This window comes from Tupaia chinensis, unplaced genomic scaffold (assembly GCF_000334495.1).
Source record: "Tupaia chinensis unplaced genomic scaffold, TupChi_1.0 Scaffold139935_1, whole genome shotgun sequence".
NCBI classification, from domain to species: Eukaryota; Metazoa; Chordata; class Mammalia; order Scandentia; family Tupaiidae; genus Tupaia; species Tupaia belangeri.
Window position 1 is genome coordinate 750,179 of NW_006199814.1, and position 14,302 is coordinate 764,480.

The window sequence follows — 14,302 nt, forward strand, 5'->3', positions numbered from 1 at the left end:
AGCGAGCGCACGTCATCCCCTACAGCTAAACCCCCCCCAAAAAAAAAAAATAGATCATACCAGATATTCTGCATTTTGCTTTTATCACATAACTTTCTTTCATGAATAGAAGTCTGACCAACCTCATTATTCAAAGACCATTATTAGCAATTAGTAATCCATTATTAAGTATATAGCTTAATGTGCTTAACTATTTTCCTATTGATGTCATTTGGGTTTTTACTCACATTTTGCTATTGCTTTTTGTTCTTCAGTGAACATCCATGAGGATGTAGGTCCTTCAAAACTTGTGCAGATATTTCCAGAGTAGAATCAGCAAGTCAAAGGATGCATAGGTTTAAAATGTTGTCAGATATTGCAAAAACACTCTCCATTTAAATAGTATATCAAAATACTCACCCCTTGGGGCTGGCAGGTGGCATGGTGGTTAAGAGTACTAGACTCCCACATGGCCCACCATGATATGAGTCCCAGACCTGATGGCTTACTTTCTCACTTTCCCTCTCTCCCTTCCTCCCTCCCTCTCTCTCTCTGACTCTGTCCCTCTCTGCTCAAATTAAAATTAATGTGTGTGTGTGTGTGTGTGTATATACACACACACACACACACACACACACACACACACACACATACATACTCCCCCCAAGAAAACTCTATCCAGATAATTAGCAACACCAAATTATATTCTTTTTTATTACTTGCTAATTTGCTAGGAAAGCAAATAAACTTAAAAAATAGTGTTACATTGTTTCAATTTGCATTTTTTTTTTTTGGAGAGGTTTTTGCTATAGGGTGCATGCACTCGCCAGACAGACAGAGACAGAGAGACAGAAAGCACCCCCCCCCCAAGGGGGATAGCGATGCTGCAATCTCTTCTCGCCCATTCTCCTCTTGGGATCTTGGGCACACAGGCACACGTGCCCGGCATGAGTTTTTAAGCCACTGGATCCAGGACACAAACCGTGGTTGACTACATGGGAGTCCAGCCACATAGCCATTATGCTAACTGCTGGTCCCTCAATTTGCATTTCTGATTACTCATGAAACTGAACATCTTTTTAACTTTTCATTATTACTTCATATTACTCCTGTGAGTTGCCCATTGAATAAATTTGTGACAACTATTAGTTTGGAAGATGCAATGTAATCCCCTCCTATTTCTCTCTCTACTCCTTTCCTCCTTGTTAAAACAGGTCTGTAATATTACCCAATTTTTTATTATTAAAAAGAATGGAGGGAAGCAGATTATGCATAATTTAAAATTTCATAAGATCACAATGAAATTTATATTAGGATTTTAAATGTGTGGGTTTTTTTTTTTTTAGAAAAGACACATGTCTTCAAGTGAGTCATATCTGATTCACATCCTACTTCTGCTTCTGTCTAGCTGGGTGACTCTTAAGGATTCTACTTCCTTACTGAGCCTTAATTTTTATAGAATGGGGATAATACACTTCACCTGACTGTGATAACAATCATTATGTAAGGTAATGTGTATAAACAATATTGATATAGTGCCTGGCATGTATTTTAGGTACTCAGTAATTTTTTAATGGTTATTATGTTATTATAACACGTGAATGTTTGAATTATTCTACACTTAGAATCTTAATGTGAGATTCTCAGTCCCGTACCCTTACTCTCACCTCAACTACTCTCAGAAACAGCTACCTTGGCTTAGATCCACGTCCCTCTGCCTTTCTGATTGAGCAGGGCCATGAGGGTTTAGGGGCCAGCATATGGTGAAGCAATTATGTTGCTGGACTCCCACATGGCCAACCATGGTATGAATCTTAGACCCAGTGGCTTGAAATTCATGCTGGGTGCATGTACGTGCATGCCCAAGATCCCAGGAGGGGAATGGAGGAGAAGGAATTGCAGTATGGTCATCTCGCTGGGGGGTGATTTCTCACTTTCCCTTTCATTATCTCTGTCTCTTTCTCTCTCTCTGGTGAGCACACACATCCTAAGGCAAAAACCTCTTTAAAAAGGTTGAGGATTTAAATTTCCAGTCTGAGGACCAGCAGTTAGCATGATGGCTACGTTGCTGGACTCTCACGTAGTCGACCGCGGTTCGCATCCCAGATCCGGTGGCTTAAAACTCACGCTGGGTGCATGTGCGTGCGTGCCCAAGATCCTGAGAAGAGAATGGAGGAGAAGGGATTATGGCGTGGCCATCCCGCTGGGGTGTGATTTCTCGCTTTCTGTCTCTCTGTCTCTCTCAGTCTGTCTGGGGAGCGCATGCACCCTATAGCAAAAACCTCTCAAAAAAAAAAGAGTAAATTTCCAGTCTGCAAACCCAGTGAACAAAAAGATGGAGGTAGTCCCCAGCTGTGATTGAGCATTGAATGAGCTGTGTTCAGGAGGGCTAGATATGAGCAAACCCAATACCAGAGAAGGCATCTCACTCTCTCCCAAGGTGACTGTCAGAGAAAGCCTGCCATTAACCACAATCAAGAAATGGCCATGGCACCTCTTAAGATACTTTGGGTTACAAGTAACAGACCCAGTGCACACTAAGTAATGAGGAAAACTTATTAAATTGGATCACAAGAAGTCTGGAGGTAGGGAAGGTCTGAAGTGGGTTTTTTCAGAAGCTCAGTAGAAGCCTCCAGAACCCAGTTCTTTACATCTGCAGCTTGTTGCTTTTCCTACGCTGACTACCCTCATGTTCCAAGGAGGTTGTTGCAGAAAACAGCATCTAAAGACAAAAAAGATACTTCGTCTCATGTGTCTAGTTGTTTCTGTCATTTTTAATTGCTAGAAGACACATGTACTCACGAGGCCTCCTCCCCTTCCCCCCACACACCCCAGGCTGCATTCTGGAGCCATCTACCTCCTCCTGCACAACCAAGATGGCTTATCAGAAGCTCAGGAAGTAGGCAGAGCAGGAGTGAAACTCCCCCTCCAAGTTCTTAGAAATACCCACCCCAAGAACCAGCAGTTGGCATAATGGCTATGTCACTGGACTCCCATGTAGTCGACCACAGTTCGAGTCCCTGATCCCATGGCTTAAAATCACACCAGGCGTGTGTGTGTGCATGCCCAAGATCCCGAGAAGAGAACGGAGGAAAAGAGATTGTGGTGTGGCCATTCCCCCCGGGGGGTGATTTCTCACTTTCTGTCTCTCTGTCTTTCTGGCAAGGAGACATGCCCGATAGCAAAAACCTCTCCCCCCCCCGCACCCCCCAAAAAAAAAAGAAAAGAAAAGAAAGAAAGAAATATCCACCCCAAGAATTCTGTTCAAAGTACCAGTTTGCAGAATCTCATTAGGGGTTTGCTATCTCCTCTGCCTGTGCCCTCAGCCCTGATACACTCCAACTTGGCTTCTGCCTACAGGCAGGCTCCTCCTCCTCTGGTCTAGTCCTGAGGTGAGGACCAAAGCTGTGGTTTGGTGATATCTCCAGGTTTGGTGGTCTCCCTCACAGCCCTCTGTGTGTCACAGTGCTTTGAGTATATGATGGGGGCAGCCCCTCATTGTCAGCAGAATAGCAAAAGTTCTTTGAATACTATAATGATTTAGAAAACTGATGACTCAAACAAGAGATTAGCACTAAGTGTTAGGAGAGGAAAAGATGACAATTGTTATAGTAGTGGATCATGTAAAAAGGGGACAAGGAGAGATTTTTAGTCAAAAAGCATATTCCGAGAAACATTTTGAATAAATTCATTTATTTGTACATAATATGAATTAGAAAGACTTCTATTAGGTCATCAGGAAAGTCTTGATGTATTTTTCTATGTTTGTCTATGCAAAAATGTGCCATAACTTTCCCAGCAACCCAATGAATGGGGGTTTGCATTCAGCCATTTCACATTCAGGTCTTGGAGCCTTAATTCCCTGATTCCTGGTTTCCTCATCTGCAAAATGGCAAGAACAGTAGCTCAGGGATTCTGTGAGTACCATGAATGCTAAAGCCTCCCCTCATTTAGGCAAGCCAAGGTGAAATAGTCAAGAGTGAGATAACACTCACCAAATCACTTTGGGGATGGCGCATCTCTGCTGGCTCATCTCAAGCTCACAGCAGAAACTTCCCTGGACAGTCCTGGGTCTTTTGTGTTGGAAGCCATGTGAGATAGGCTCGTGCCAGTTTCCTTTGCTTGTTCTCTGAGAAAGATCAGAGCAAATGTTGCCCTTTCAACTGATTAAGTTGGCCAGAGTTGAGGAATAGTCTCCTTAATTTAGTATAAGCCTTTAATGTCACCTTCCAGTGCAACTTGATTCTGTCATTTGCTGGCTAGGTAATTTTGGGCATGTGCTTCAACATCTTTAAGTCTTGTTCATCAACATCTTCAAAATAAATATAGTAGCATGGGACTTTTGTGAAGAGTAAGTCATTGAGATAGTTTGTATAAAGTATTAGCACAGTACCTGAGACATAGAAAGTACTCAATAGTAACAGTTACTAGTATTGGTTTATTGAAAGTTGGAGACTTGAAAATTACTTTGTTAATCCATTTTGAGTAACAGTATAGATATTTTTTAAGAATTGTTTTATTTTTATCTTTATTATTTTATTTTATTTTAATTTGGCCAGAAAAGAACAGAGAGAAAGAGAGAGAGAGAGAAAGCAAGCAAGCCACCAGGTCCGGGACTCGAACCACACTATGCCATGTGAGAGTCCAGCACCCTTAACTATCACGCCACCTGCCAGCCCCAACAGTATAGATTTTTAATATGATAAAGGTATATTTACTTAGAAAATATTCTAATACAGTACCTCATCTTCAAACTGGTTGTATCCCCTACTACATAGTGTGGGGAGTTGTTTTGTTTTGTTTTGCCAGAGGGCATGTACACTGACCAGAAAGAGATAGAACCAGAAAGAAGTGGAGGAAGAAAGTGAAAAAGCACCGCCCCCAACACACACAATGGGGTATGGTCATTCCACAATCCTTTCTCCATTTCTCTACCTTGTTGTTTGGACATACATACAACATACTCATTGTGTTTTACAAGCTGTAGGGGCTGGGATTTGAACCATGCAGTTAGCTATGTGGGATCATGCTCCTGAACCAGTAGGCTGCAGGGTCAGCCCAAATAGTGAGGTATTTGTGTTACTGATAGCCAATAGGGTTCACAAGTAGGGCACTACCTCTCCACTCTCTACCCATTACCCCTGCCTACTGCAGTCAGTGCACTGTGGCTAAAGTGACCAGCAACTGACAAACGCCCCAATATCTCCCAGTCATTAGCTCCAAGATCCAGCACCCTCAGAGTCACTTCCTAATTGCTCAGACACAAGGAAAGTTGCACCACATGCCACGTGCTTGAGGCCAACTCTGCTAAACTTGCCCTCTTCCCTGGCAGGCTGTAAAGCGGTTCTTGAAACAAGAATGCAAGTGTCATGGTGTGAGTGGCTCATGTACTCTGAGGACATGCTGGCTGGCCATGGCTGACTTCAGAAAAACGGGTGATTATCTCTGGAGGAAGTACAATGGGGCCATCCAGGTGGTCATGAATCAGGACGGCACTGGTTTCACTGTGGCTAACAAGAGGTTTAAGAAGCCAACGAAAAATGACCTCGTGTATTTTGAGAATTCTCCAGACTACTGTATCAGGGACCGAGAGGCAGGTAAGTTAAAAATATTTTACCTAAAGAACGTAAGTCTTTCAACAATCAATATTCTATCATTTCAATGAGGTTCTGTATTTTCAGCCCATCATTTCTGTAAGTGCAGCCTGCTGTCTTCAAGTCCAAACCTCTCATTCTTTATAATTCATAATGAAACTGCACAAAGAACTCTCCTAAGCAGCTGGAGAAGTGGATTGATAATGTACATATTCTTGAGAAATAGGAATCCAGAAAAGAATGTACATGGCAAATTGTCAAAATATGCAGATTAGCAAAATTATTCATCCTGGACAAAATCCTAATTAGTAGACTGTTGTAAACTATGTTTAGCATCCCAGCATCTTTCATGTGATGCTGAAGATGAGAGGAAAATAGCTTTGTGATGTCTACCACCATCCCCTAGCCCTCTGCCTTACAAATAACGTCTCTGTGACTGTAGGAAAGGGTTCAGGGACATACATTTATCTTCTTTAGAAATCTACCCTACTTCACAATCCCTTGTTCTTTTCAGTATGCTTATAAATTGCCAAATACGAAAAGCTAGAATACATTCCTAGTTCCACCTACTTGACTATAGTGTCTAAGGGCTATGTAAGGCACACTTTGTTTATTAATGCTACACCCTTCTCTTCCAGAAGGCACCTTCTCTGTCTTCAATTCATTCAAAGAGCAATTCCATCAGCCTCAACACAGCAACTGTTCCCACCTGTCTGGTTTTATATGTGTGCATTCTCTACCTCTCATCCCTCCTGATCAACATCCAACTCCAAGCTTAGTTCTTTCTTTGTAGAAAATTGTGGTACAAAATAAAAGGGAGTGTAAATCTAAGTCAGTAGGAAGAGACAGAAGCCTACAGCCTACTGTGATTCAAGCTAATTTTTTAGACCTGGTAGAGAGAAAAGAAATTCATTATTAGAAAAGAAACAAAACAAAAATAACCCAAAAAAGCCCTCTAATTTAGTTTGGTTTTTATTCTAAAATAACTGCACAGAAACCATGCAGTTGGCAGTTGATACCTCACATTAGATTGTCCAAGAGGCAAGATTACCAGGGAGTGTCACAAGGTTCAAGGCTCTTTTTTGCCAGAGTGGTTGTATTTCCTTCGTGGTGTGATAAACTAACAGTCTTCGAGCAGGTTTGTACATGCTGCCTGTGGATTAATGACTACCGAACAGAAGGGCCAGATGCTGTGCCCCCCACATTCCTGACATGCTTTGAGACCTCTAACAAGTCATCTTACCTGTCAGGCCAAAGTTTCAGGCAAATCACCATGACACTTGTTCTTGGATAAAGACTTGTCTCAGGGGTCTGGCTTCACATCTGCCATTAACTAGCTATTGAACCTCAGCCCCCTTCCAACAGAATAGAGATGATGATATCTTGATCATTTGAGGCCCAATGTATTGACTTCTCTCTGCCAGGTACTGGGCTAAGATCATTGCACACTTTATCTTATATTAATAGAATCTTTAAAGCAGCCCTTGAATTCCTTGGAATTAGTTACTGGACAAAGGAAAAAAGGAAGAAGGAGAAGAATTAAGGGTTGGCTCTTGAATGATAGACACCAACTGAGAACCAAATTCACATCTTATTTTTTGAAGTCAGAGAAGCAACCCTAGATGTCATCCTCCCCATTGTATAGATAAAAACAATGCATGACCTGCTCAAGATCTCACTGGCAGGAGGGGATGGATATCTAACCTTGTGGCCTTGCTTTTGCCCTGACTCCACGCACTTGTTCCTACTTATCTCCCAGGACAAGTATGTGAAAAGATCTTATGAAACAGAAACCTATTTCAAATGTAAGAGCACCTGCTTCCCCAACACATCTTTTCTGGGTTTTATGACTGAAGAAGTTTGCACATCTAGGCAAGCAGTTATCCTTGATGAATATTTATTGCCTTATGGCTATTCAATGAAGACTATACTTTCTTTTCCCCACAGAGGGGATTCCAAATTCAATTTTTGTTGCCCCTTCGACTTACAATGTTATTCTTGCACACTTTGCTTTCTCTCTCCTTGTATTAGAACAAACTGCTGTTTTTGATCTTATAATAGCAAATGCACTTGAAGTACCCACCATATGCCAGGGCTCTATCTGCATCCTCTTAATATTCTCACAGGAAGCCTATAAGTTGAGTATTTTATTACCCCAGCTAACAAGGAAGGAAACTGGAGCTTTGAGAGAATAAGGATTTTGTCCAGTGACTTTTGGTTGGTAAGAGGCAAGTCTGTCCTTTTGACTGTTCAACTCAGCCTCCAGCTGCACCAGGCCCGAGACATAGCTGCAAGTGCTAGCATTCCAAGGGAACTCTCTTTATTTCTGTCCTATATTCTACACATTTTAGCTTATCTGACTCTAAAAGATGTGAATTTGGGGACCAGCCCTGATGATGCACACAGTGATTTCCTGCTGGATGAGGCTATGACCACAAGGGAGCCCAGGTCCAATTCCCAGACTAGCCTAAAAACAGGCTGGGAACAATTGTGGACATCTTTAATCCTAGGTGACTGAGAGACTGGGGCAGAGGATCATCATGGCAAGACCCTGCAAAAATGCTACCCCCCCTTGCTCCCTCCCATAACAGGATAAAATAAACTCTCGTTGTAAAATTTCTTTCTCAAAAAAATGAGAGAGAGATAATAAGTGAATTTAGTTCTTGGTTATGTTGGTTAACCAGAAACCACCCTGTTTCTTTTGGGTTTTTGTTTGTTTGTTTGTTTTTTCCTAAGTAGCTACTTCCAGTGTATTGAATTAGACATAAGATTCTTGGATTATTCATAAATTAGCTGAACTACCTTTAATCAATGCCCTTTTCAGCTGAGCCTAAGAAAACTGGCACCAAAGTCATCCATGTAAACCTTGCAATATTTCTTTTTAATTTTGCTCACCATGAGATGGCTATTTAAGTAAAAATATGATTCAGAATGTTTGATATCATGTAAGCAAAAGTCTAGATTATAAAAGCATTTTTGTTGTTCATATTTGAAATTACATACAAATGAGTGAGATATGGACTTTTCTCTGAGAAAGCCTGCTTCAACCCACGTAGTTGTCTGAGAGTCTTGCTCTTGTTTGCACAAGTGAGAGCCTTCTAAGAGAAGGCTTTGTCCTGGCCAGGGTCAACTCCTATGGTATGTATTCTAGCAAGTTAGTCAAATCTATCATGAAAGTTTGTGCTTATGGAATCATCACAGAGTACCCTCTAACCTCTGCTAGTGATGGCAAGGAGATGCGATGAAGAATCTGAGGCCTGCGAGATGGAAGGCTTCTTGCCTATGTTCACAGTGGGATGTGTGAGTCTTCCCTCTGTGCAAAAAGTTGATAGGTCAATGCTGCCATCACCTCAGACTGTACTGAAGAATGACTCAGCGCGCACCCATTACTGAGGGAGCACATTGTGGAGGGATTCTCTCCACTGCACTAGCATCATATCGTATTATGAAGGATCTGTTTTCTGGTAAATGGGTCTTCTCTGTGTTGGAAATGCCTTCAAAACAAGGCAAAAGTTTGCAGTAATATTTAAATCAAGCAACATATCATTTTTGTTCCCTGTTTTCTTTATTAAAATTATCATGAACCCTTTCCTACAGTACGTCTTATACCACCTGGTCTGCTTTATTGAGGCCATTTTGTTTTGTTTTAAATCATTGTTGTTGTTTTTGAAGAGAAGATTTTGCTATAGGGCACATGTGCTTACCGGAGAGACAGAAACAGAAAACGAAAAATCACCCCCCAGGAGTAATGACCACACTGCAATCCCTTCTCTTCTAGTCTCCTCTCAGGATTTTGGGCATGCACTCACATGTACCCAGTGTAAGTTTTAATTGATGGGTCTGGGACTCAAACCACGGTTGACTATATAGGAGACCAGCGACGTAACCATTACACTATCTGTTGGTCGCCAAAGTTGTTGTTGTTTATTTTTTAAATCACGCACATGTAATATTCAATTTATTGGGCAATATTTCCGCTTGCCAGCAAAGGAGAATCAATGGTGGTGAGCTGATGAAAAATTGTCAAGTAATTGGAATTTGGAACTGATTGATTTTGGTCTTGCTAATCAATATCTGCTTCCTGTTCAAAGTAACTCCTGACTAAAGAGAGCCAGCTTGTTTGGTCAGTAGGATTTGTGTACTGAATAAAGTCCGCCTACAGGTCTAGTCTACTATTTTCCAAAATGCCTCTTCAGAGATCTCTCGAATCAAAATCTTAGGGGCTAGTTCTGAGAGTCTATAGTCTTTTCAAAGGTAAACGCATAAAAGCTTGGAAAATCAACAATTTAAGTAGTCCATGCTCCCTGCTTTTCCCTAAGTATTTGGTTAAAAAAAAAGAAAAAGAAAAGAAAAGAAAGAAAGAAAAGAAAAAGCAATCTAAAGAGACAAGAGACTTCTTTTTTTGAATACCTGATATCTTACAAAAAGAAAGTTTCTTTATTTGAGGAGATCTAGATAAATGTCATCCAAAAAATGTCTCCTGCTGTGACTTGCCCAGTATAAGAGGGTCAGTCAATCGTTTACATTAGGGCTTGCATCTTCATGAATTCTCTTTTACTGCAAGTAAACACAGTAAAATAATTTCATCCCTCAAAGCTTTCACTGAAATTAGCCTGACAAGGCAAGTCAGACTTCCCGTGAAGTCCTGAAATAATGATACCAGGACTAGTGAATCTTGATGACAGGAATTACAGGGTCAAGACCCCAGGGTAGACCCAGCCACTGTGGCACAGCAGTATCACAGTGCCCTGCAAGGCCAGAAGCCATATAGCTCACTGCAGATTTGGATTCCTGGGTTAGTCTGATAACACAACGGGCACCCCAGATTCTGAGAAGCTAGAGAGCTAGGGAAAAAGGACTGCAGTGTGGCAAAACCCTATAGTGAGTCCTTCTCCTTCTCTCATTTAAAACAAAAAAAAATGCAAGTGAAAGCCCCATGGTATTCCCGGGTAAGGACAGACCTAGCTGGGGAAGGATGATGGGAACCCTGGCTGAGGTTCAACTAAGTGCCATGCTCTGTGCTACATATCTTACGGGCATGTTTTCTGACCCTTCACAGCAATTAATTCCACTTAGAGAGAGCAGGAAACTGCAGTTCTGAAAGTTACTTAACTTACCCCAAGATTGCATGGTCTATAAGAGGTAAACAAAACGAAATAAATAAATAAAATTTAAAAATCCATATCTTTCTCATTGTGTCATTTACCTCCTGAAATTTGGGTGGTGAGTCTGTGTGTAATGTCAGTAATTGTTCCTGAGAAATAATTGGCCCAAAACCAATTAAGAAAGATATTATGGCAACAACAAAAGATATTTTCCCTCGTCTTCAGCTGAAGAAAGTAAGTGCTCTGATGTTCAACTATAAATACTCTCCCATGCAGTTCAGCTTTGAAGAGTACCGTACAACTGTGTGATGTTGTGCATGTGACATTTTGCAGGCCAAAAGGGGAAGTTAGATCTTGGAAACTGGGCTTTCTGGGGATGAGTATTCTGGTAGTTCTATGGTTATCTACTCTGGTTATTGCCCCAGACATCTGTAAATCAAAGAAGCCCTTAAGTTAGAGATAGGTTCATCTCTAACTAAGGAATGCAGCTCTCCTCTCCAGAGAACTGCCTCTGCACCTAATCACAGGCCACTTTCACTGGTTATGCTGTAAAAAACCTGACCTGGGCTAGAGGTCACCCTGAGGCCTCCTCTCTGACAGCAGGAAACAAACAACTCTCCACCTCTTTTCTCCAGTCAAGTTCAGAAAGCAAATGGAGCTCAACAGTTTAACTTGTTGCCTGCTGAAAATCCTGATACCTGACTGACAGCTGCAGGCTGTGAGTGATGTAAGCTCTCAGTATTGCTTTTGTTGCACATTAGTCAAATTTGGCAAACAGAACTCAGAATCCATGAAAACGTAAGCCCAATCATGGTGTTCAAAGACTGGTGCTCTAAACATGCCCTGTGGTGTGGCCTAGTTTGCAGAACCTTGTGAATGCTGTCGCTGTGTCGCACAAGCTGGTGAAAAACTAGAGAACAACATACCAGCCAACAGCAATGGGTGGACCTTATTTTAAAATTAATACTAATATGTGTGATTTCCACCAGTACATCTTAGGCCCTTCATTTCTCCACTGAACAGTTATTCACTGAGATCCCTCTACATGGAGGGATGTGCCAGAATCCTGAGAATGCAAAGATAAGGTCCTTGCCCTCATGGCTTCATCAGCCTCATGGTCGTCTTGGTGATCCAGGCAGGCCAGGCAGTGGGCATAGTAGGTGCTGGTGAACCCTGAAGCTTGGACAGGAAAGTGGTGTTTTTTAGGTCTTGCTCCTCTATTGTCATAGATTTTTCTTACATTTGTCATTTTGACAAGGTAAAAAGTAAGTTATACATCTCTTTCTAGCTTGAGACATAGAAATTAATGAATTGATATCCAAAATGTGTAAAGATAAATGGATCAGAAGAGAACTGTATAAAAAATGTTTTGGGAAGTTTATGTCACCGTTTTCATAGGTAATTACTGATTATGTTGTAAAGTTAAAATTACTGATGATGTTGTAAAGTTAAAATTAATTACTGTCCATTGAATGCTCTTTTCAAACTCTTTAATGGTGTATAATACAATTATATGACTCCTTCCTAAAACACTCAGAGCTCTGTTCTTATTTTTACACTTACCACAGCTTTTAGTAATTGGTTTAAATATTGACCTGCATAACACGACACTTTACTGTTTTTTTTTTTCTTGTCTTTTTAATTGCCAGAGGATGCATTCACTCACCAGAAAGAAAGGAAGAGAAACACTTCAATAGGGCATGGTCACACCACAATCCTTTTTCTTCCATTTCTCCATCTGGTCAGGATCTCGGGCATTCATGTACACATCCACAGCATATTTTCCAAGCTGCCAGGATGAGATCTGAACCTCAGTCAGTGATGTGGGATCTGTATTTCTATGCATAGTGTTTAACCACTGCACTACAGGGCTTGCCCCTGGTTTCTTTCTTGTGATAATAGCTTTTCTTCCTCTATTTCAGTGGCTAGTTTCTCCTCTTCTGAATTTTGAAGATCTCTAAGGCTCCACCTAAATCTTTTCTCTCTGTTCTTTCTCTTTGATTTGGTCTTCTTTATTCCTATGGCTTTAAATGCTATCCCTAACCTCATCTGTGTCTCTAACCTTATTCTGTATCCAATTCCCTGCCTAACAGCTTCACCTAGATTTCTCATGTTTATATCAACTTGATTCTGCTCAAAACTGAACTCTCAATTTGCCACAATCCCCAAACTTAATTCCCTCCAGTCTTCCTCTTCTCAGGAGATGACATTGCCCTCCAACACTGTGCTCAAGTCATAAACCTGCAAGTCATTTGTTACACTTTCTCTTTTGTCTTCTTTGTCTAATTTATCACAAGGACCTCTTAGAATGTATTAAGGACCTATCTGCTTCTGTATCTTCACTACCACCTCCTAGATCCAAACAGAGCTCTGTTCTTATTTTTACACTTACCACAGCTTTTAGTAATTGGTTTAAATATTGATTTGTTACCTGTCTACCCCACTGGACTCCACTGGGCATTCCATGATAGCAGGGACTCTATCTGTCTTGTTCCTTGGATCCCTAACTCCTAGCACATAAACAAATGTTGAACTGAACTGAATGGCAAGTTATTAATAAAAAAATATGTCCATATTAAGACATGTTAGCTGATTTTTTAGGTATGTTGGTACAGCTTAATAGCTTAATGATAACTTGTTTTCTTTGGAGGGAGTTGCTAAGCATGTCTACACTCCTCCCTGATAACCTTGTAAGGCACAGTCTATGAAAGCTCCCATTTAAACAAAAGTGTTAAATGGAATTTTTCCTCATATACAAGTTAGTGGTACATTTATAGAGCTTGAGATGTTGCTTGCAGGTCATTGAAGTAAAAAGTCTCAAATAAATGCAGCAGCAGACTGTATCTATTACTTTCAGCTGCCACAAGATAATCAGTTACTTTACTGTTTGGGGAGCCTTTTTACAAAATTATTTATTTAGTTTTATTTATTATTATTATTATTATTATTATTAATTTTGACAAGAGAAAGACACAGAGAGAGAAAGTGAGAAAGCAAGCCACCAGATCTGGGACTCAAACTGTGGCTGGTCATGTGGGAGCCCAGCACCTTAACTATCACACCATTTGCCAGCCCCTGGGGAGCCTTTTGCATTAACTTACTATTAATGGGAAAAGCAAGTAGTTCATCTTATTCCACTGAAGCAAAAACACTTTTCACATCAAATGCTATTTTATGTTATAGACACATCTGCAGATCTGTGTAACCATTCAAATATAGTTTATAGAATTACTATAATTTTACTATAATTTTAGGATACATAAAAATGTGCCCTAACTTGAATTAATTGACAGTGGCAATCAGGTTGAATTCATGAAAATTTTTAAAAATAAAGCTTAAAAAAGTTTTTTTTTTCCAATTCTTTGATATTTTCTTATTTCTAATTCTTTGGTATCATTTGAACTAATGACGCTAACAAATTAATGAAATAGGCATCCTTTGATGGGAGTGGAGGGAATAGAAAAAAACTCATTTCTAATTACCATATTAATTTGCTACAAACAAAAGGATGATGTTAAAGTACTTTAAAATAATAAATTTGTTTACTTTTTATTTGTGCTTTCCCTATAAAACCTATTTTGTGCTAGTAAATCTCTTCTTCAAAGCTAAGTAAATGTCATATTA

The 14,302-nt window shown here is 40.4% G+C and overlaps 1 protein-coding gene across 1 annotated transcript in view; it reads left to right on the plus strand.

Moving 5' to 3' along the window:
- The window catches only part of WNT2 (Wnt family member 2), a 50,430-nt gene that overhangs the window by 22,410 nt on the left and 13,718 nt on the right, over positions 1-14,302 (plus strand). The window contains exon 4 of the mRNA XM_006162370.2: positions 5,312-5,576. Coding sequence (XP_006162432.1) covers positions 5,312-5,576 — 265 coding nt within the window. The remainder of the gene's footprint in view (positions 1-5,311; positions 5,577-14,302) is intronic.